The 21,461-nt window shown below is 39.7% G+C and overlaps 1 protein-coding gene across 3 annotated transcripts in view; it reads right to left on the bottom strand.

Moving 5' to 3' along the window:
* Positions 1-804: 804 nt before the first annotated feature.
* The window catches only part of LOC122830026 (FERM and PDZ domain-containing protein 1), a 37,858-nt gene continuing 17,201 nt past the window's right edge, over positions 805-21,461 (bottom strand). For all 3 annotated transcript variants that reach the window (XM_044115050.1, XM_044115052.1, XM_044115051.1), the window contains 13 exons: positions 20,733-20,896; positions 15,865-15,967; positions 15,702-15,747; positions 14,374-14,478; positions 12,421-12,516; positions 12,103-12,228; positions 11,896-12,015; positions 11,165-11,301; positions 9,830-10,049; positions 9,504-9,686; positions 8,951-9,092; positions 6,846-8,105; positions 805-6,269 (listed from right to left, as the gene is read on the bottom strand). In XM_044115050.1, the coding sequence (XP_043970985.1) occupies positions 2,905-6,269; positions 6,846-8,105; positions 8,951-9,092; positions 9,504-9,686; positions 9,830-10,049; positions 11,165-11,301; positions 11,896-12,015; positions 12,103-12,228; positions 12,421-12,516; positions 14,374-14,478; positions 15,702-15,747; positions 15,865-15,967; positions 20,733-20,896 (6,067 nt within the window). In that variant the 3' untranslated portion in view covers positions 805-2,904. The remainder of the gene's footprint in view (positions 6,270-6,845; positions 8,106-8,950; positions 9,093-9,503; positions 9,687-9,829; positions 10,050-11,164; positions 11,302-11,895; positions 12,016-12,102; positions 12,229-12,420; positions 12,517-14,373; positions 14,479-15,701; positions 15,748-15,864; positions 15,968-20,732; positions 20,897-21,461) is intronic.

The following is a 21,461-nucleotide window of genomic DNA, read 5'->3' as shown; positions in this document are numbered from 1 at the left end:
TGGGCTATTTTATTTGCAGAACACCATTTACTTTCCTTAAAAAAAAAAAAAAAAAAAAAAAAAAAAATATATATATATATATATATATATATAATAAATCACTTTATGTGGCAACTGTTTAACTGCTCCTTTAAATACGCTGACATCACCAAATTACAAGGTCTAAGGACAAAGACAGTCCACGTGATACAGCATGAATCAAATTACATGCAAAAAATGATGCTTACAGTCCCATTTAATAAATTGGAATACTGTAAAAAAAAAAAAACTGTTTGTTTTAGGAACTTCATTACTAAATTAAACACATTAAGATTAAACAGAGATGGATGTTTGAAAGCCTGTTAATTGTTATTAAATGGAATTTAAATTTAGAATATTTCATCAGATCAAAAAACAAAAAACAAAAACATGTTTATTACAAAAGTATGTAATAAGAAAATTATGATTACCACCTGCTTTTATTTTGAAAAGTCAGTCTAATCTCTCAGCCTCAACATCAAAACCCATATTCTAATTTGATAATCTGCTTTTATAATGTTTTGGACATTTAAATTTCCATGAATATCAACTTTACTTCCAGTTAAAAGAGGGGCATGGGGTGTAAAAAGAGCTGTAGAGATCTGTAAATATTCCCTCGGTTAAATTTCCAAGGTGGTGTTAACAAGCTTATTTTTGGGGTGTGATAATTAAGAAATTGTAAATTCATGAGCTCTAATTATGTTCCTACATTATTAGAGAAATTATATTAGCTTTTACTTTGTGGATATTAATTTAACAATTGCTAAGTAATGCAAACCCTCCTTGTCAAAACAAAACTACATAAAATAAACATATTGTTGATTTTTAACAATTAAAACTTCAAATGGGATTTAATAAAAACCACAAAATTGTCTTGAGTGCTGACTTCAAGAAGATTAAAAAGCTCATTCAAAAATGCAATTTCTTAAAATAATTTTTTTAATGGTGGAAGTTGAGCATTACAAAGCAAGGATCACCATTCAGTCATTCACAGATTAAATCCCTGATTAAACAATGTATTCTATATGAGCATGCTTTGTGAGGACAGATGAACACCTTTAGGTGTCGGACAGCTTCACTTTGTGGCCATAATAAGAAGAGAGTTGGTTCCTTTTCCGAGGCAAAGTAGAAATGAAGTTCAATAAAATATATTATTCTGCAACCAAATGCAACAAAACAGTACATGTCAGTAAGTAAAGCCTTGGCTGTTTTTAGAATAAATAGAAACACTGACTGCCATAAATGGTGTTCCCAGCACTGAAGTGTTAGAAGTACTCCTAATTAATATTTCTCCAGTGCACATGCAAGTCTCGTGTAATTCAAGGCGTTCAATTTTAAGAAACATTCCAAGTGAAAATGCTTATCAAGGTTAATAAACTTTAGGTAATACAGGGTAGTACAAGGTTTTGTGCTAGATGTAATTGGAATTTAATGAATTCTGATGACTGGATCTCAAAATAGACTGGACTGATGTGAAGTTTTCAGTGAACTGCCCACCAAACATACAAAAAGCTGAGAAAAGCTCAATCAGTCAATATTCACCCCTGCAACCTGGGGTTAAACTCAGTTTGGGATTTCTGTGGCCAGATTCTGCTGTGACTGGATTCTTGCTCGTTGCTGTCAACCGCAGTAAGAAAGCACTTGGTGTAAAGGACAGGTAAGTATGAATAGGTGTTTCTGACTGTGTGCCGAGCTCAAACACAGTTGTGCAGGTTTTCATTGTCTTGAAAACGAGGTATGCAACTCATGACTCTTAAATCCACACAACTATAAACAAAAATAAATATATATATTATTAACAATATTTGGAGAAACGTGTTTGGAAGTTAGTGTTTGTACCAAGAAAAATAAATGTCCATCCATATGCATAGGAAGGTTCAGTCTTAACTACAGGTGCAAAAAGAGGAAGTTGGATAAACAAAGATAAAAGCAGTTCATTATATTTAACTGTTCATAAATAATACCAAAGGTTCGTGCAAATTTGCACTTAACTGAATGCAGCTCATTCAAACTGATCACGTAATGCACATACGCCGGCATTCCTCTGCTATGTATAAAAAAACAGCAAACAACTTCCGGTTTGATTTCTCGAATCACATAACTTTAGGTTTTGTAAACAGTAACATTCAAAAAAGATCCTCCCAGATGGACGGGGTTATGTAATTATACAGCACAGTACAGCACCTTACAAAAGTATTTGCTCTTCTTTAACTTTTTCCACAATTCCTATAACTCCAAACGTCAAATGTATTTTATCAAGACTTTAAGTGATACACCACCATAGAGTAAAGCTATACATGCTCTTTTGTGTTGGTCTATCACAAAAAATCTAAAGGGAAAAAAAGAAGTTTGCAATTGGGTGTGGCAAAAATGTAAAAAAAAATAAAATAAATACTTTTGCAAGGCACTGCATGCAAGAACAAGTAAACCACAGATCTCAGAGGATCACCAAGTTATATTAATGAAGAAAGCTGAGTAAACTAAAGGGCTGCGAATGAGTAAATCAAAACCATTTACTGTGTGTGATGGGATTTACACACATTGTTTCTCCTGCTAACAAAGCAGTCTGTAAACATTTCTCCTTCCACTGACATTCTACGCTTCCTCAGACACACAATAGCAAACCTTTCAATAAATAAATAAATAATAAACTTGCTAGATAAAGAATACATTCAAGTATATCAGTTCCTAAATATTACAAATCCACCGTTTGTGGACAGCAAAAACTTGTGCAGCATAAAGAAAGTCATCACATGCACCTCTACACATGATCACTGTTAACTGCATCAAACTTGGCTCTGTCATGTTGATTGTTGAATGTTCCAGCTGATAAAGTCTAGAGCAGCTCTTGGGCTGGACAATGACACCAAATCTGAGGTTGTTCTCTCACAGTGCCGTGAGGGTACGAAACAGCTGGGTGAGGCAGAAGACGGAGGCGGTAAGTGCTGTGCACTGTTTGGCTAGCAGCTTGTTGCTCAGGTCTTGACAACTACGTTTGCTGCTGGCTCGCTCCGCCGCCAAGCAGAAGTCCCTGAATGAGCGGGCAACATCTGCCAGGCCTGCGACTGCCTCTGTGTTTCTTCGATCGCACCTTTCGCAACCAGAGAACCAGAGGCAGACGGTGGCCAGCTCCACCAAGGTTCGGAAACTGACAGCTAAAAACCGGAGCATTTCCTCTGGGCTCTGGCCAGTCCCTGCTACCTTCTGGCAACTAGACATGAGTCGCCGTGCTTCTAACTGGAGAACCCGTTTGTTCTCTGTGAAGTGTGCCGGGCATGTGTCCCTTGCGTGACGACCTCCAAGCCCTGCCACAGAACGATCAGAGCCACCACTACCTTCCAAAATTGATAGAAGCTTATCAATATCTCTGCGAAGAACTTGGAAGCCTTTGGGGGGTTCTGGGTAGTGCTGCTGACCCAGATGAGTGAGAGTGTCCTTGTGGGTTTCAGACAAGTAGGATTCCGAGGTGTCTGAGTGGGGTGAGAGAAGAGGGCTGAGCTCAGAGGTAGAGGAGGAGAAAAGGATGGTTTGAGGAAATGACGGGGAGAGGGTGGAGGAGGCAGAGATAAAGGAGGGAACAGGAGGAGATGTAATCAGATGAAGACCTGCTTTGGAAGTTTGAGAGATGCTACTGTTTCGAGAGCGACAGGAGAACTCGTAGACTGTGAGCTCGTCATCAAAGCTGTCTTCTCCACTGAAGCAGTCTGTATATGATGCTGGACAGCCACAGGCATCCAGGGGCACCTGGACCCCCTCTGCTACTGACTCACACCCAGATGCAAGTATAGAACTGCAACCAATCTCCGACTTCAGAGGTGTAGTGGCAACCAGGTCAGCTGGAGTACTTGTCTGAGACAAATCCTCACAGATGGTGAACACTCTGCAACCAGCAGAAGATACTTTTGATGGGTCTGAAGTCTGCTCCAAGGGACTACAAAGGCCCATCAAAGGTCTGTCACTACTTGTCCTTGCTTTTTGAGATTGACCATGAAAAGCAAGTTGTGGTCCATTCAGATTCTGAGTAGTCACCACTATTGGAGACTGATTACTTCCTTTGTAACCTGGGATGTCTTCCTGTAGACTGTTGACTTTTATGTTTAGTTCTGGGGCATCTGTTACAGGTCCAGGAGTGTTGGTGTTAAGCCCAGAAGTATCTCTTTGAAACAGGCTTGTTATGGATGCAGGAGGCTCTGTTATGGGTCCTGGTGTGTTGTCATTAGGTCTGGAACAAAGAGTTTGATGATGCTGTTTGGGCCCAGTCTGTACAGGCAGCTGACAACTAACTTCTCTTTTCTCAGACGCCAAAGGAGATCTCTTTGCTGCTGTTGTTTCTACAAAAAACTCCCCATCCAATTCAGATCCAGTCAGCGTTGCATCGGAATCATCTGATTCGGCTGAGTCAGGTGCTATGCATGTCTCTAAGTCAAGGGTTTGCGTGATGTCGGGAACGTTGTCGGTGGTACATGCATTGTCACTACTACCTTCCCCAGCTGTACTCGGTGCAGAACTCCCAACTCCTACTTGAGTTAGACTTTCTTGGGAGCGTGATAGATAAAGGGGCAAGTTTTGAATCTTCCCCCTTAGCGTTGAGGCAGATAAGCGGCCCATGATGCTCGGTGAACAAGTCTGTAAGATAAAATGAGATGGGGGCGGAAGCTCTTTGGAGAGATCATTCAGTGTGGCAGCTTTTGCCATCATGATGCCAGGACTTCCTAAACTCTCTGCAGGTCCACTACTCATCAAGGTTGAGTCACTTTTTGGTTTTGGTGTAACCGTGTTTTTCAGTGCAGTTCCTGAGTTAAGAGAGGATATAATGCTTGTTGCAGCTCCCAGTTTTGCCCTAATTGATTTTATAGCGAGAATGTGATCAGCATTGACAGAATGATCCCTATTTTGGAGTTCAAGGTTTAAAAGAAGCTGAGTGCTGATGTGTGTTTCATCTGTAGTTCCCTGGCTTAAATAATCACCAAGGCAACTGTTAGCACTTATAGTCCTGTCTTTCGGTTTCTTACCCGAAGTGTAACTTATGGAATAACTAGCATCTGCATCATCTTCATCGTCAAAAACGTTGTCTGAATTAGAGCTTTCTGTAGATTCATGAATGAGTTCTTCATCATTAACACTTATTAAAGCCTGTTTTAATAATTTAGCAGAGCCACTGTGGTTATTACTCTGTTCTTTGGGAGCCACAGCAGTAGGATTAATTGATGTTGGTATGTTTTTGGAGATTTCTGCCTCTTTTATCAAAAGCTCTGTTTCTGGTTTAAGTGCAGGAGGTGTTTGAGGGAGAAGAGGTGATGGTGGAGGAGGTGGTGAAATCAGTGAAAGGAAATTCTCATCAACATGTTTGTTTATATGTGCAGTGACCAACCTTTCATTCACTTCTGTAAAACTATTAGGCATAATGATTGCACCCTGTGGCATTTCATCACCCACAAGGGGTCTCTTTAAACTGGATGATAAGTCAAACACATTCTCTTTCTTTTCTTCTTTTCCGTGCTCCCCAACTGTATCGGGCAAAAATGTATGACTAGTAAGTGGTCCATTTCCTGTCACACCTACTGGATTTTCCTTCTCTGCTTTTTTTGTTTTCTCACCAATCTCTTTCTGATCTTCCCCTTCCTCCTTTCCGTCACCTCTCCGATCTGCGCTCTCTTTTCCATCTGGATCAACCCGGCAGCGGACAACCGTGATAGTAGGAGGAACCACCTTTACCAAATCTGTGACTGATTTGGATTCCATTGCATCTGGTTCCATCTCCATTTCATGCTTCCTGGTTCTGGAGGGGGGGGTTAGATTCCTGTTCTTTTCAGAAGCAGACAGAAAGCCTGGGTCATGTGAGCAAAGCTTTGACAGGATGGGTTTGGACTCGAGCTGAGCTGGTTCTCCTTCAGAATGAGTGAGAGAGGAGATGGTAGGGCTGGGATTTTGGGTTTGCCCTGAGGGTTCTGGATCTAAAGTAAGTATTGGGTTATCATTTGGACTTGTCAAAATGTTTTTAAGAAACCTGTAAGAGTTTAAATTGGACTCCGATTCAATGTCAGTTTGTGGATACGTAACTCTGGAGGTGTAATCTGTTTCCATGAAAGAGCGGCGCTTTCTGGACTTCTTCCAGAGGAGAAATGTTGACTCTTTGCTTTCTCTTTCCTCTTGGTCTTCCCCTTTGTCCATTTCTGTGTCCGTTACAGAGACTCTGATATCACTAAGGCTGAGAATGCTCAGGGTGTCCAGTTTCATTTCTGTTCGACTGCCTGCAAGAAACAAAACAAATGCAAAGGTGATAAAAAACATTTCTTGTATGTTTGGAAAAATACTCATGTGCTTCCTGTGTAAAAGCAACACATGATATTTACACAAGTTTTTCTTTGCTTAAGCTGTTCACAAAGCTGAGTTTTTCAGGTTTAATTTACAATTATCATGTCTTCCTGTAAGAAAACTTTTATGCAAGTGTAGGTCAGTGACATTGGGACAGTCTTTTCCAAAGCTTCATCTGTCTGTCTATATTTTCAAATCTGCTGTGGTATAAGAAGCTGGAAGGCACCACTTGAGAGAGAAACATTGAGAAAATGAATTTATATCCCAATGGAAATCTCACCGAATTAGAAATTTAAGTTCATGTCACTCTTTTCTTGAAACTCATCCTCACTTACCATTGAAGGTGTTAGTATTTTTAGCAACTAGTCCTCATTTATGATTAAACATGTGCAAGAAAAACTTGTGTTGAGTCAATACTCAATCCATTTCTGTACTAAATTCTACAGCCACCAGATGGCAGCAAAATCATCAGAAGAATGTTGTAAACAGCTTTTTGGCCAAAGATAAATTACCTCTTGGGACAGCACCTGACATGGGATCTTCAGGTGAGGTGAAGCGATCTCTCGCATCAAAGAACTCCTCATCTGAGCTGCTGTCCCCGAATCCAGGGGGTGGCTGGAGGATGGGAATCAGCTCAGATCCATCAGCCTTCGCTTCATCCTTATGATTGCTGGGATCCTGAGGGCCTGGAAGGCTGCGGGCGCTGTCAGGGGTGATGTTGGAGCATAGGTTGTAGTAGCAGCGAGCATCGCTTTGGTCAAAGTTAAAAACAAAGTCTTTGTGGGAAGACGGGGATGATGGAGAAGCGGAGAGAGCATGCTCTCCAGAACTTTCACCTTCATCTGCATTTCCCAGTGTCACACTTATATTGCTCTGTAACTTTCCCTTCCGCCTCAGCTCGTCATCTTCAACATCATCATCCTCACTAGCCTCAGGAGGGCTCGGCAGGAGATCTGCGAGACGGGAGAGCTCAGCGAAACACAGCGAGCTGTCTGCTGAGCTGAGTTCACCTGAACGTTTTTGACATTTGGGGCTGTGGGATGGGGTGCACATAAGTTTGGGATCAGCTCCATCACCAGATCTCCTGCAGTCTCCTCTTTCTCCTGATTCTCCAGCACAGCTGACAACTGTGAGGTGAATGAGGGGATGAGAGTGAGGTGGTGGAGGAGCGAGGAGGTGAGGCTGAACATGTCCATCAGAGTGGAGGTGAAGCTGAAAAGGGGAGTGGACGCAGACATGAGCTTGTGAGAGAGCTTGAGTCTGGACAGAAGAGGAGGTGCACGAAATTAAATCATCTTCCTCCAGAGCATCAAGAGAGTCACTGGAGGGACTGGTGAGGACGCGGGAGTCAGTGTGACATGAGTCTGATGCTTCTGATACAGACGGCAGCTCTTCCTCTCTAGTTCTAGGGCTTACTTTATGAACCCCTGAATCATTGCCTGTTATTTGAATTTGTATTTTTGCACCAGGCCTCTTTCTGTTCAATGTGTCCTCATTCTTTCCCTCTTTACTGTTTCCTAATGAAGCTGACTCTCTTGGAGTATCAAGATATTTTTCTTGTTTTGGTTTTTTATTCTCCACCGGTGTGTCTCCCTTCTCTTTGCAGTCTTTGCTTCTCATCCGGTCCCTGTCCTTCCTCTTTCTTCCTTCAGAGTCTGACAGGGATCTAACGCGAGGGCGGGGTTTGTTTTCTTGAGATGCCAAGCTGTACAACGGCTCCATATCCAAGTCTGAAGAGTCCTCTGAGTCACTTGCACATCTGGACACATAACCTGTAAGCCCACATTAAAGCAATAGTCAGTCACAACAAGTGACAAGTTTTGTTTTTGACATTCAATGCTACATCAGCACAGAATCTGCTGCCTGGCACAAACACTCTTACACTTTAGCTTTTTCACAGTACACCACCTTTATTGTATTTTATTGAAATTTTGTGTATCCGACCAACAAAAAGCAGTGGATATTGTGAGGTGGAAATAAAAAGACACAATTTTTATTTTCTACACAACTACAAATTTGAAAACTTTATCACTTTTATTATTAGTAACTACAAAATCAAAATCTCCAGCAGAAGTCAAACAATGAGTGAACACAGTAACTATATATAATTTAATCAAAGTATAAACATATTGATTCTGTTCCTTGTTTTCCACGTCAGAAACGTAGACTTCTCTATTGAATTAGCACATTAAAACCCGACATACAGACTGAAGTCTGTGATAAAATGTGAAATAGTTCATGCAGTACAAACATTTCCATTTGCCTGCATTTGTTTTCTACAACATACAAGATAAAACCAGAAGATAAACAGTTTGCATGTCTAAATCATAAATAGTTCATTAATTGGATGACTTCTTTTTTGTCAGCAATTTTGATTTTGGATTTATTGAGGTGTACAATAATAGAGGTGATAAATACCAACGTGGCACCAACTTTTCAGGTATGTAGTTGATTGCTTTTATAATCAGCAGCAGTACCTTTCTGAGCCGTCAGAGAAAATTTAATGGTCAGATACTGTCAGATTGTCTACCTTGAAAAGACTTTAAATGTGGATCTTGAGGAAGATACAGAAGGGTTAAGAAAGGAAATCTTGTTAAATTGTTTTTTGCTTATGTACCTTCTTCAGCAGAAACTCTGTGTTTCTTGTCATCTATCCAGGGGAAAACGTTGAGGTTAGGGTCAATAAACACACGACAGTAGCCTGCTATGAGGCAAGACATATCTTTTGCTGCACCAGCCTCCAATAGTAATGTGATGGGCTGTGAGAAAGAAAATCAAAACATGGATTAGATTAAAAAAGCTCCTTTTTCTCACTCAATAAACTGACATTATGAATCCTCTCCTTATAAACTTAAATTGTAAATTTGAGCTACTGATGTTACTGTCACTACTTTCTTTGTGGGAAGCCATTACTTAATGCATTGAATTAAATGCATTAAATTGAATGCCGTACATTTAATTAAATCTATCTGGTGTCCTGTACATAATGTCACCAGTCTTAGTGTTTACGGCGGCTCTTGTCTTTTGTTTCTTCCAAGCTTTTTTTGAGGTCTCAATTACAAGGACAGAAAAAGCTACAGGCCTGAAGACAACTGAATAAAAATTTAACCTGAGCCCTTTAAGCATGCACATCATGAACAAGTTGGTGTGTTAGTCTTCCAAGGACTTGCCTTGATGTCCTGCAGGTATATCTTGACGAGGCTGACTTTGTCTGATTCCGGCAGCAGCTCGACGCGAGTGATGCAGTGGAACTCTGTAAGGGTCGTCATGATACTCAGCTTGTGGTTGACCACCTGACTCACCCCATAGCGCGCGCCAACCAGCAGGCTCACCATTGACTCTCTGTCTTGAAGCTAGAAGCCCGAAGGAGAACAGAAAGAGAAATGAAAACAGCGCAGCTGAGAAAATGTAATTTAAAAAAAAATACAAAAGAATTTAAAAAATCTTGTTGGTCTATGTCAGCTTTCTTCCTTTTTATTAGCTGGAAAAAGCCTACCATCAAGGTGGCACCAAAGGACTTTCCCCCGAAAGACTTGAGATCACTCAGCTCCTCTAGATAGTTGATCCGTGCTTGATCTACCGACAGACTCTTTTGCTTGGGATCATGCTGGGACTGGGTTTTCTTCATGTGAAAGCCGATTGCCTTCCTCAGATCTTTTTCTCGCATGTTCCTCAGTAAGGTGGACGACACAAAATTTTCTATGCCCCAAGTCTTCCTGGAGCAAACACAGACAAAACAACTTCATATTTGCTTTCATCAGAAAGTAACTGTGCGTTACAAACATCCAGTATCGCTATCAATGACGTGAATAGATTTTCAAAAGTGCTATTGTCCCCTGGAACAGAATCTGTAATGTTTTCCCAGATAAATCCACTATAACCAAAGGCTAACTCAATTAATATATTTGGGAAAATTAATTAACAGACAATTATGCATCCAAAGTAATTTTTAAACAAAGTTGCAACACACTTTTTTTGCAGTTTGCCACAATCCAACCAGGGCGCTGCAAACGTGGACGAAAGCAATCTTGTCAGATGACACCAAAACTGAACTATTTGATCTGAATACTAAAAAGCAATGCTCTGCATTACCATGAATACACTTTGTGATGGCAGCATCATGCTATGTGGAAGCTTTTATAAAAGAGAGATAGAAAGCCACACTTTGTGTTGGTTTATCACAATAAAAATATTTCAGTTTGTGGTTGTAAAAGTGATCAAGAGATATGAATTTGTGTACTGGATACTGGATTACGGCTTTCAGCTTAAATTGAAAATAAACTCAAATCAAAGTATAATCGAGAGTGCTTCAGTACTCTAGATGTAAAATAAGACCTGAGACTCTTTGCAAGACCAAAATCTGATCCTGATTCTCTGTCAGGATCTGACATCTCTACATTCAAACCAGTCTGAGTTTGGATTCTTCTTCCACATTTGCCATATAATAAAACAAAATACCAAATAGTGTCAGAGCACAGAGCACCTCCTTTCTGCATTCCTCATCTTTTATGCTAACACTTTTCAATTGATTTAATTCTTGATGCCGATGTCAGAACATCCTCCTGTGCTAAAACCTGAATGACGCTTCTGAGCAGATAAAAGCATCTGCTAAATGAGTAAATTCTGAGATACCCTTAAGTAGCAGTAAGATTAATTTTTATTCTGCTAGGCAGCTTTGTGTCTTATAAATATAAATACACAAAACTGTGGAAGCTTGTTTGCATATGTACTGAAGAGGAAATATCATAAATATCTTAAGGCTGCATTATACTTATCATAAAATGTGTGTTTGATTCTCTGTTGCACTTTAATAAATCACACAAAGGCTTACGTGATCATCTTCAGGTTGGCTTTGGGGGACAGTCCGCAGCTCACCAGCCTCTCCTGAATGTGCAGCGCAGCAAGTCTTAAGGCGGTATTACACCGCATTTCAACGGCGTAGCGTTCCTGCAGCACATCGTTCACCCCCTTAAATATGGAATGACACAAATGATGAAAATTTGATTTGGCAAATTAATTTTTCTTTTTTCTTTTTTTTTTTAAACAATGCTATTCTTGCATGTTATTGCATCATTTTTCAATTTTATGTATCTTGTACCCTGTATCATAAAAGGTTGTAATTTTTTCTGAAGAAGCTGAGATTTTCTTCCACATCAGACAAAATTTGTGAACTATGTTAATCATAGCACTTCAGAAAATATCACACCAATTCACAGCAATCTTTCTGAAGGACTTATTATTTTACTAATCTTATGGACATAAAACTGAATTTGTAGAATTTATGTTTGCATCTGAAATGAGTTCCATGATTTCATCAGAATTAACATTAGTTTAGTTATGTTTAGTTAAGTTTAACTTTACATATTACATTTCATTACATAGCTATATGAATAGTAATCACGTCCAAAAAAATATAGACTTTAACAAAAAACACACACATATTCTCAAAGGAGGTGGAAATTGAATAAATGATACCTGAGGAGGTATCATTTATTCCATCCAGATATAAATGATACCTGAGGATAGTTCCTCAGGTATCATTTATTTCCCTAGGAGCTGTACCTGAAGGTAAAGATACTCGAAGGCAGTGGGATCCTCCTGCAGCAGCGTCTTGAACTCTTTGGGCATGAAACAAACACGGAACAAACACCTGTAGTTATGGACTTCCTTCTTCTGGACCACCTGAGAACATGCATACATACATCATGTCATTCATATATTTGCACAAACAGCTGAAAGCGTAAATGTTCTCCCATTGTGTGTTAATACCTGATGTATCCTCTCCTCTTCATGTAGCAGCAGCAGCTTGCTGCTGTTGTGCTGCTGTTCGAGCACCAAGGAAAAGTGTTCAATTCGGTTCAGTGAAAGTTTTTCCTTTAGTGTCATCACAATATCCTATAATGGAAAAACAAAAGGCCATCTTGAGAGAAAAATAATGTTTACTTCTAACAAGTTTTTCTTTGAAGTTGCAGATTATTTTCACAAAAATTCCTCTCTGTGCACCAGTCGTACATGTGGATACGATGAATCACAGTCGTAACCATCTTGTCTCAGGCTTTAAAATCGTCAGCAGTCATATCAAAATACCTTGACAGTTGTGCTGGTCTCAAACTTAAAAGCCTTAGTCTGCCCGTTCTCCAGATACACCTTCAAAACGTTGGGCAGGAAGAGCAGTGAGTTCCCCTGTAGACAAACAAGAACATCAGAGATCAGCGAAAGCGTTTGACAAAATGTTTGAACAGGGTCAGGGCATGTTAGCATGAAGAAATATCAAGTAACACATCTTGAAAAAGTATCTACAAATCTTGGATCTTTTTTCAGCATTACAATTATAAACCTTAATGTATTTTATTATGTTTCTGCTGTATGTGACAGATCAACACAAAGTGATGCATAAAATGGAAGAAAAATTGTGCGTGTTATTGTATACTTTTTGCATATAAAAATCTGTGTGGCATGCAATTAGGTCTGGACTTAAAGCATAATAATGCCAGTTACATATTTCACATGGGAGCTGATCATTTTGGGTGATATGCAGTGGTAGGTAAGTTTTGCTTGAAGTTCAGTTTTTCACATCATATTTGCTATGAACTCTAAATGCCTTGTGTCAAACTGCAAGCCTGGCCAGAAAACAGGCCTGGCTTTCTTCTTGCTGCTCTTCCATAAAGACATGATTATGATAAAGAACACCAACTAGCCGAGTTGTCAATAGATTCTCCCAGCAGAAATCTGGATTTCTGTAGATCTTCCAGAGTTACGACGAACCTCTTTGCTCCTTCCCTGAATTATTCTCTCCTTACCAACCTGCAAGTTTCAAATGTTTTCACAGCCTCTGACAGGTTTTCTTCAAGTACTTCCCTGTTGTGACTAAACAAAAGGAACCCCACTGCATAATTGTACCACCACAATAATTCAACATAGACATTGTGTTTTCAAAACTGATGAGAAAAGTTAAGAAACAAGGTATGAATACTTCCATAACAAAATGCTGCAAGGCAAGATTGAACTGTTGCATTTTTGTAGCATGGTAATGATTAAGTTTAAATTTGGAAAGATTCTTTATCTGCATCATTAAAAACAGAACGTTGTTTACATGTCATGGGGTAATAAAACAGTCAGAACATTTGCTCTTTGGCTTTTCTTGCAAAGGATTTCTGTGCATTACACTGGCCTGTTTCTATCTGCCCTGCTTGTTCTCTGCAGTGAGTCATCCCTGTCCTTCTATGATTTTGGAAAGTGTTTTTCCTCCACTGACAATGTGATGTTATGAAACATTGATGCAGCCATGTTTTAAGTTCAAACGTAGAGCAGTCGATTTGAGAGCAGTCGAGTTTAGATCCCTCCCATCGCCAGCTTCTTCTGCTCTGCTTTCTCTTGCTTCATCTACCCTGAATGTCCCTCTACTTTTTCCCTTTCAACCTAAACATGTCTTGTAATTGCAGAAATTAGGACTGAAGAGTGGTTTAACTATCAATCCACATTTCCTCTGTCTTTACTAATGGACACTCCAGTTTCTGGCGTGTTCCTCCTGCAGATGCTTTTAAATCCACAAGAAAGATGGGAACTCAACCCAGCAAGAATGAAGGAAATAGGGGAAAAAAACTGCATACATGAAATAATACCAACAAATATAAATCAGCATCAAAACCAATTTGTAGAGTAAAATCTGAAAATTATTTCTTTGCTTGGCACTGTTGGAAGTTGGACTCGTTTAAAAAGCAGATGAAAATCTTGAAGTGTTTATGAAACTGTGCGTGTATCCCATGTGTCTGCATTACAAGTCTGTTTGGGATCGAGGGAGTTTCATGTTTATAGTGACATTAAGTCACGGGAACAAACTGTACGTCCGAAAATAAAGATCTGCTGATCAAGCTGATTGGAAGACAACACCTCTGTAACTCTAAAAATGAACCAAAGTTTATCAGATGACTATTTTTATCTTTTGACTGTCTTCCCCTGTATCTGATACATATCACACATGCAAAAAAGTTCTTGACATTAATCCCCCTCATTCTTTTGTCTGAGGTAACTAACACCTACCTGAGACTGTCCATTGACCTCCACCTCCTCTGCAAAGTGGACTTTGACAGGGTTGGACCTGAGCTTGGCCCTCTTTTCAGGCGTGATGAACGACGATTTCGGGCCCTGAGATGAAAACACATTAATAAAACTTGATCTACAGAGATTCCTTAAATCTCACTAATGATTTCTTGAAGGGAGAAGTGAGATATGAATAACTTGACAAGTGTTTCCGTCAGCAAAAACTCCTCATGAGACTCTCTGAGCAGCATCCATTTATTTACCATTATCTAATCAAATCAATCTTAATGCAAACGCACTCCTCAGTTTCACAGATGCAGAGTGAGGTGCATGTTTAGGCAGTAAACAAATGAGTTGCGAAGACCTTCGTCCTTTTCAAGGTAGATCTAGTTGTGGGGAAATTCCTGTGGGTTTAGCCTACCGTCATATCCAACACTGATAAAGTGGTGTGTGCTGGGTGAGGGGATTGTATGAGGTACACCTCAAGCTCGGATGCAGGAAGAGCCTGATTAATGTTTCTGCTGACTGCAGCATTTCAGAATCCCGTGTGAATAGAGACACTGAATTGCAGAGGCTGTACTAGAAACACACCATGCTGGTTAATTTACTCAGTGCTACGAGACACAAAACTCTCCTGAATATTGATCCTCAGCTCTATTTTAAATCATGTTTGTGGGGTAAACATTGAAGGCAAAAATTGTTCAGAAATCCAAGGGCTTTTAATAGCTTAGAAATGAATGAAATCTATTAAAAAATGATAAACAAGTGGAGAAGCAGAACATGTCAAATGACACAGTTACAGTTAACTAAGGCAGCTACATAGTGTCATTTGTATTCAACGTGTGACTAAATTTGGCATCAACGTCGGTGAACTAAGTACTATTACTTGTTGTCTGGAAAGAATGGAGGAAGTAAGGAAAGAAGGAAAGAAGGATGGAAGGAAAGATGGAAGCCTGCAGTATAAACCCTGTCTATGAAACTGTCAGAATGATAACACCTGCAAACACAAGAAAATGTTTTACAGTGAGTTCCACTAAACTGTGCAGTCAGTGTTTTATTCTCTGTCTGCCTCCTCATGCAAGGATTTTTGTGTTCATTAATATTTTACACCCAAGCACTAGGAAATGAGAGCAAGCAGCATTTTATTCCGTCAGTGTAACATTTAGGGCCGCTCTTTCTGCATGGCGATCACATGTTCTCCCTGTGCATGCGTGGATTCTCTCCAGGTACTCCACCTTTCTCCCAAAGTACAAAAACATGACTGGCAGGTTAATTGGTCCAACCAGTCCAACTCAATCCACACATTCAATGGTTTCCAGCAGACTCACATGCATGATTCTGAGGACAGTCATGGTCAGCGTGTCTTGACACTCCCTAAAAAACACAAAAGCTCTGGTTGTTATGGTCAAACCTGCTACAAATATACCAAATACACTGAAAGAAACAACCTTCAGACATGTGAGCCTCTGTTTTGTGTTTGCGTGTGCAGACCTGATTATTTCAGCAGCTTGCTCTGGGGTCAGGTCATCGACAGCCACGTTATTGATTTTCACAAGCTGGTCGCCAGGGACGAGCCGGCCATCTGCAGGACCACCTGGACACACAAAACATTCTTGTGTCGTCATGCCTGAGGGGCTTTCAATTGGTCTGAGCTCACACAGCTCATGAGTGCTGGTGACAGGCAGCAGCTTGTGTTCTAGTCATTTCCTTTCATCTGACTCCAATGCAATATTTTCCATCCTGCTCTGTAAAGAGCTCGCTGTCCCACAACATGAATATTAGCAGTCAATTAATTGTGCTTCAGTGTTTTACTGTCGCCAGCAGAAATCTCCCATGCTGAAGTTTCAGTTCGGTTTCGATACCTGAGATGATTTTCAGATGTTTGTTGTAATTTATCAGCTAATTTAGTCTACACAAAGATTCAAGTTGCAATAAAGACGAGGAGAAATCAGAACGGTGACTGAATATTATGGCTTGTAATCTCGCGCTGATTATTTCTATATTAATGTTCAACAATATTTAGATGTTTATCTTTAAGGAAACCCACTGATGATCATCTAGTCACAAATATTTTCTAACTTTTCTCATATTCAAAACTGAAGCATATAGTGTTTATTGGTGGAGATGTTCTCTGCAGGAAGAGGGGTCCCTAACATTATTCTGCATAAGGCCCCACACCTGCATGGCGAGCCAGAGCCACTGCACTGCGTATCTCTCTGCTGAAACAGAAAGATTTAGTTTATGGGGCATTAATAGGGACAAGGCAACGGTATTAGGGGTTCGTCCTGCCAGTTCAAGTCCCCACTCTGCCCGTCTCTGTTGTGTCCTTGGACTAGACACTTAAACCGTCTTGCTTGCTGGTGGTGGTCAGAGGGCCCGGTGGGAGCCTCACTTCTGTCAATCTGTGAATGTGTGCATGAATGAGCGAATGGCTGAAAATAGTGTGAAGTGCTTCAGGGTCCTCTGAACTTGGTAAAGTGCTGTACAAGAACAGACTTTTCTGTTTTGACTGTTGAATTTTTGTTGAGTTTTTGACTGTTGAGTGCCAAAGAGGCTATTTATTTTTCTAGGCCAGGCTTTATGGGATACATTTTTGTGATGTCCACTCTACACTGGACCTGTCTCGCTCATTCATGTGTTTACAGGTCCACACAACGAGCAGATCTGCTTGACTGAAACAGAGGAAAGGCAAAGAAGACATTTGATATTGTATAGTTTGAGGCGTTGTAGTGCTTCACAACATGAGCGTGTTGCGTGATTCGGGGTGAGCACAGTGGCTTCTCCATGGGCTAAACCACTGGCCCACTAACCCATCGACCCACCGGGAAAATCCCCGCTAGTCCCAATGGCCAGTTCACCCCTGGTTCTGGTTCTCCACCACACGTATGGATCTGCATGCCGACCAAAGAGTTTGACTTTGATCTATGCTAACAAGAGCACCTTCTTCCACATGTTTGCTGTGTCTCCTATGTGGCTTGAGTCAAAGCCTGACAGTGGGTTTGTCTTGCCACTTCAAATTTTTGACAGTAGTCTTCCTGTAAATAGATTGTTCAACAAAAGCTGTGAATCTCTGTAGCTCTGCCAGATTTATGCATCTTTACCGCCTCTCTTTGTCGAGTCTCTGAGTTTAGCTCGACGGCTAGAAGCTTTGCAGTTCTGCCCTAATCTACATTTTTCTTTATAATGGACAGAAAATTTCACCATGAAAACATTAAAGCTTGCGATGTTGTTTTACCACCTAACCCTTCTTCAAATTTCATCACAACTTTATCCCTGACTTGTCTGCTGTGTTACTACTCTGTGTGATGCTGTTTGTTCACTAAAAGTATCCACTTAAATAAAAAGTTATATCGAAAGTCTTCCATGTGCATTAGCACTTTTGCAAGGCACTGTTCTAAGAACTAAATTCATTCTTTTCAAAACGGCAACAGGAATCTTTAACCTCCTTCCTCAAGACATTTATTGTCTTTAAGGTTGTTTTTAAAAACAACTTAACTGGGTTAAGCATCTGTTATAGTTGTAAATTGATTCCAGATACTGCTGCTGGTTGGTGCCTTGTTGGACATGTCTTTCTGTCCTGTACTCAAGCTGTTACACAAAGCATTATGCAGCAGGTTCAGTGAAACAAATGAACAAGCTGACATGTTGAATGTGCTTGACACTGTAGGAGCTCTCATTAGACAGGATGAAGGCTTACAGACGCCAAAACTGTGGTCTGCTATCAAGCTGAATACATGAAGAAATTGTCTGAGTTTATATGATGTGAATAAGTAATTAAAGTGTTTTCAAAATATAAATCAAAGGAAATATGTGGGTCTCTTTATGAACAAAATGCATACATGAATTGATCATCAGTATCAAGGCTTTCCTCCAGCCACCGTAGGTTCGTGCTTTGTCCACTTTGCCTTTCTTTAGCGTGCAATATCAGGTAGCTCTCAGACACGAGACATCACTTGATATTTTCTTTAAAAACAATGTGGACAGCAGCCGGTGACACTGATAGGTCTGAAAATGCTTTTGAATAAAGGATTCATATTTCACTGTCAAGATGCTGCAGCACCTGCCAGATACAAAGAGACAGAGGGTAGTGAAACTGAGCCAAGACTCAGAGGGGCCACTAGTGGTGTGAGGACCAGTGTGTGTGCGTGTGTGAGAGTGTGTGTCATGGGTAGAAGAAACAGATGGTGACAGAACAAACTTGAGGCAGACGAGAGAGAAAAGTTTCTGTAATGTGCCCCTGAACCTCAGAGGGATTGAGATCTGTGTTCCTCTGCACTTTCAGTTTCTCAGTAAAAATATTTCGCAGTTCGGTACTAAAATGTTTTCTGAGTCATTAGGTAATTTGCAATTTTCTAGCATCTTTTTGTAAGGATGACTTACAGTATTTAGTCCCTTTTTATTGATCCAGTTTGTTAGTTTCCAACATGCTAACTCCAGTTTTTAACTAGCTGTGACTGTTGCAAAAATACACAGAACCTTGCAAAAGTATTCATAACCTTCAAATTTTGTCATATTTTGCCACTTTACAACCACAAACTTTAGGGCATTTTATTAGTATTTTAGGAGATAAATAGAACTCAAAATAGAGTATTAAAAAAATCGTGGTTAATGGTTTTGTCAGCACTTGGTTTTCAATATAATTTTACAAATGGAAATCTAAACAAAATGTAGCATGCATTTGTATTTAGCACCTAATTACTTGTAGTGGTTTTTCTGTAGTGAAAAACGACTACAGACGATGATTTTCAGACTTATATTACATGCTAAGATTTCACATCAAGGCATATGGAGATACAGTTCTATTTTCTAAAGGAGAAAACATTTTTGCAGCTTCATCTTTTGTCCTTTAGCGTTTGATTTAATCCTCATTATTATCAGCATTTTTCTTGGGTGCTGTCATCTTGAATCCCCACTGATGCCACCTATATTTCAAAGTGAATTTACTGCAACAAAGGGCTGTTAGGCTCTCATTATATTAACCCTTTACCTACAAAGCCTCAAAAAGCAAGTGAATAAATGAATGCACATATGAAAACTCAAAAAGGATTTTTATTTTTATTTTTTTTACCTATAAAAACCAAAACCAGTCAAATGTCAGTTTAAAACAAAATAAAGAGTTGGGTCTCACATGTTTTCAGATTTTTATTTGAAAAAAAAAAAAAAAATGTATATATACTTTGAAAAGATTTGTGTACTTTTTCTTACACTTCACCAATTTGCATGACTTCTGTGATGGTCTATCATAATGAAATGTCATCAAAAATACACTGAAGATTATGGTAGCACTGTTATTAAATGTAAATTAATAATTACATGGTTAGTATGGTCACAAAAGCTGGTCAAACCAAATCTCCCTTACAGTATTTACAAACTCTACTGCATTTACACTTCTTCTGACACATGTCAGTGCTAAATAATTCAGCTAGGAGGAAGTGCTTGCAGTGAGCTGAGGTGCTCAGGCATACCTTCGGCTGTATGCATCTACATTATCTCACATCTTCACAACACCCACAAACGCACGCACAAACACAAACAAAGACATTAGCGCCGTGCAGCCCTTCCTCCTGTTAATGTAATTTTGTGTACATCTCTGCAGCATCAGCGTACAGCAGCAGCCCAGCTGGAGGTTTTACTTTGTCAGTTTGTACCGACCAAAGGTCCGCAGAGGTCTGGCACAGGTTCACGCTTTCATTTGCTGGGAAGAAATTTGTTATGCAAATTGCAAAAAGTGTACTGAAGACTACAGTGAAAAAAGCTGACAAATGCTTTCTTTTTAATACGACAGTATTTGCCAAAAAATAACAAAAACTATTAATCAGTGTTTTACAGCGCGGATCTTGATTTACTGCAAAATAAATCTATTTTATAATGGAAAGTTGATTATTTGGAAAATGTATAACAAGAATTTTGCAAATGTAACAATTTATATATTTCTACATTGAAAGCGCTTAAAACACAAAGAATAGCCTTCTCAATATAAACATATTTTATATAAGAAACCAAGTGTGTTTTATCTTTTCTGTTCTTTCAGTATACATGAGAGGGGTTCAGATAAAGGTGCTTATTAACTTACAACAAAGGTTTTACTCATTACAGGGAACATTGTGCTGGGGCAGAAGGCACCGATTCAGCAAACTAAAACACTGCAGCTCTTCGTAGAAATTTACCCCGTGGAATATGACTAGTTTGACTTTCTCCACTTTCTGGTGGAGAAAGTCAAACTAGCACAACTAGTGTGGTGTAAAATATCTGATACAAACTACTGATGAACTTTTGTGATATTTCTATTAACAGAGATTACATTTTGCTATTTTCTGTCTAAATTAAAACTAATATTGCCTTTGAGGAAACTGTCCTACCTGTGGTGACTTCCTGCACCAGGATGGGGATCTGGCTGGAAAGCGTGAGGCCATGGGAGTTGAGGTCCGGGTCCTTTTGGATCTGAACATTGAATCGGAACGGGTAATTTCTCTGATCGGAGCTTCCATACTCTCCTGTTTTCCCATCCACTGCAACACGATCTCTGCAAAGCATCAGGAGGACGTCTTACTATGTCGTTGGAGGTTCTATGTGAAATTATTGTGATTTTGTTTCAAAAACTATAATTTCCAAAACTTAAGTCGAAACAAGAGTACAAGGATTTTAAAAATAAAATGGCTAATGTTTGCAGAATTTCTTGTTCTAAAACTTGCAGAGGTCAAGCAGCATGAAGCAGGTTACAGCCATGCCTGTAAGGATTTGTATTGTGTGTGTCTCGTTTCCTTGATTACCCTCAGTGTATTTAATCCCACCTGTATTCCTTGTTCCTAGTTGGGTCCTTGTCTAGTTGTCTTGTCAAGCTGTCTGGTCTTATGTCTGTTCTGCCGTCAGTTGTTTGTTGATACCAGTCGCTACCAGTGTCTGAGCTCTTAGCCTTCCGCTCATTTTGTGCTGCCTGGACTTTGTGTTTTTGTATTTTTCACCCTTAAATCATCATTCTCACTCAACAACCTTGGTTTATCGTATCTTCCTCAACATCTCATACCCCAAATCATGACAACGCCTCCAATATCTGTTACCAATACAGATGTTAGTTTTTAAGTTCTAAC

This window comes from Gambusia affinis, linkage group LG04 (assembly GCF_019740435.1).
Source record: "Gambusia affinis linkage group LG04, SWU_Gaff_1.0, whole genome shotgun sequence".
Taxonomy (NCBI): Eukaryota; Metazoa; Chordata; class Actinopteri; order Cyprinodontiformes; family Poeciliidae; genus Gambusia; species Gambusia affinis.
Note: the sequence above shows the minus strand (reverse complement) of the source record. Positions and strands in the feature narration are given on the sequence as shown.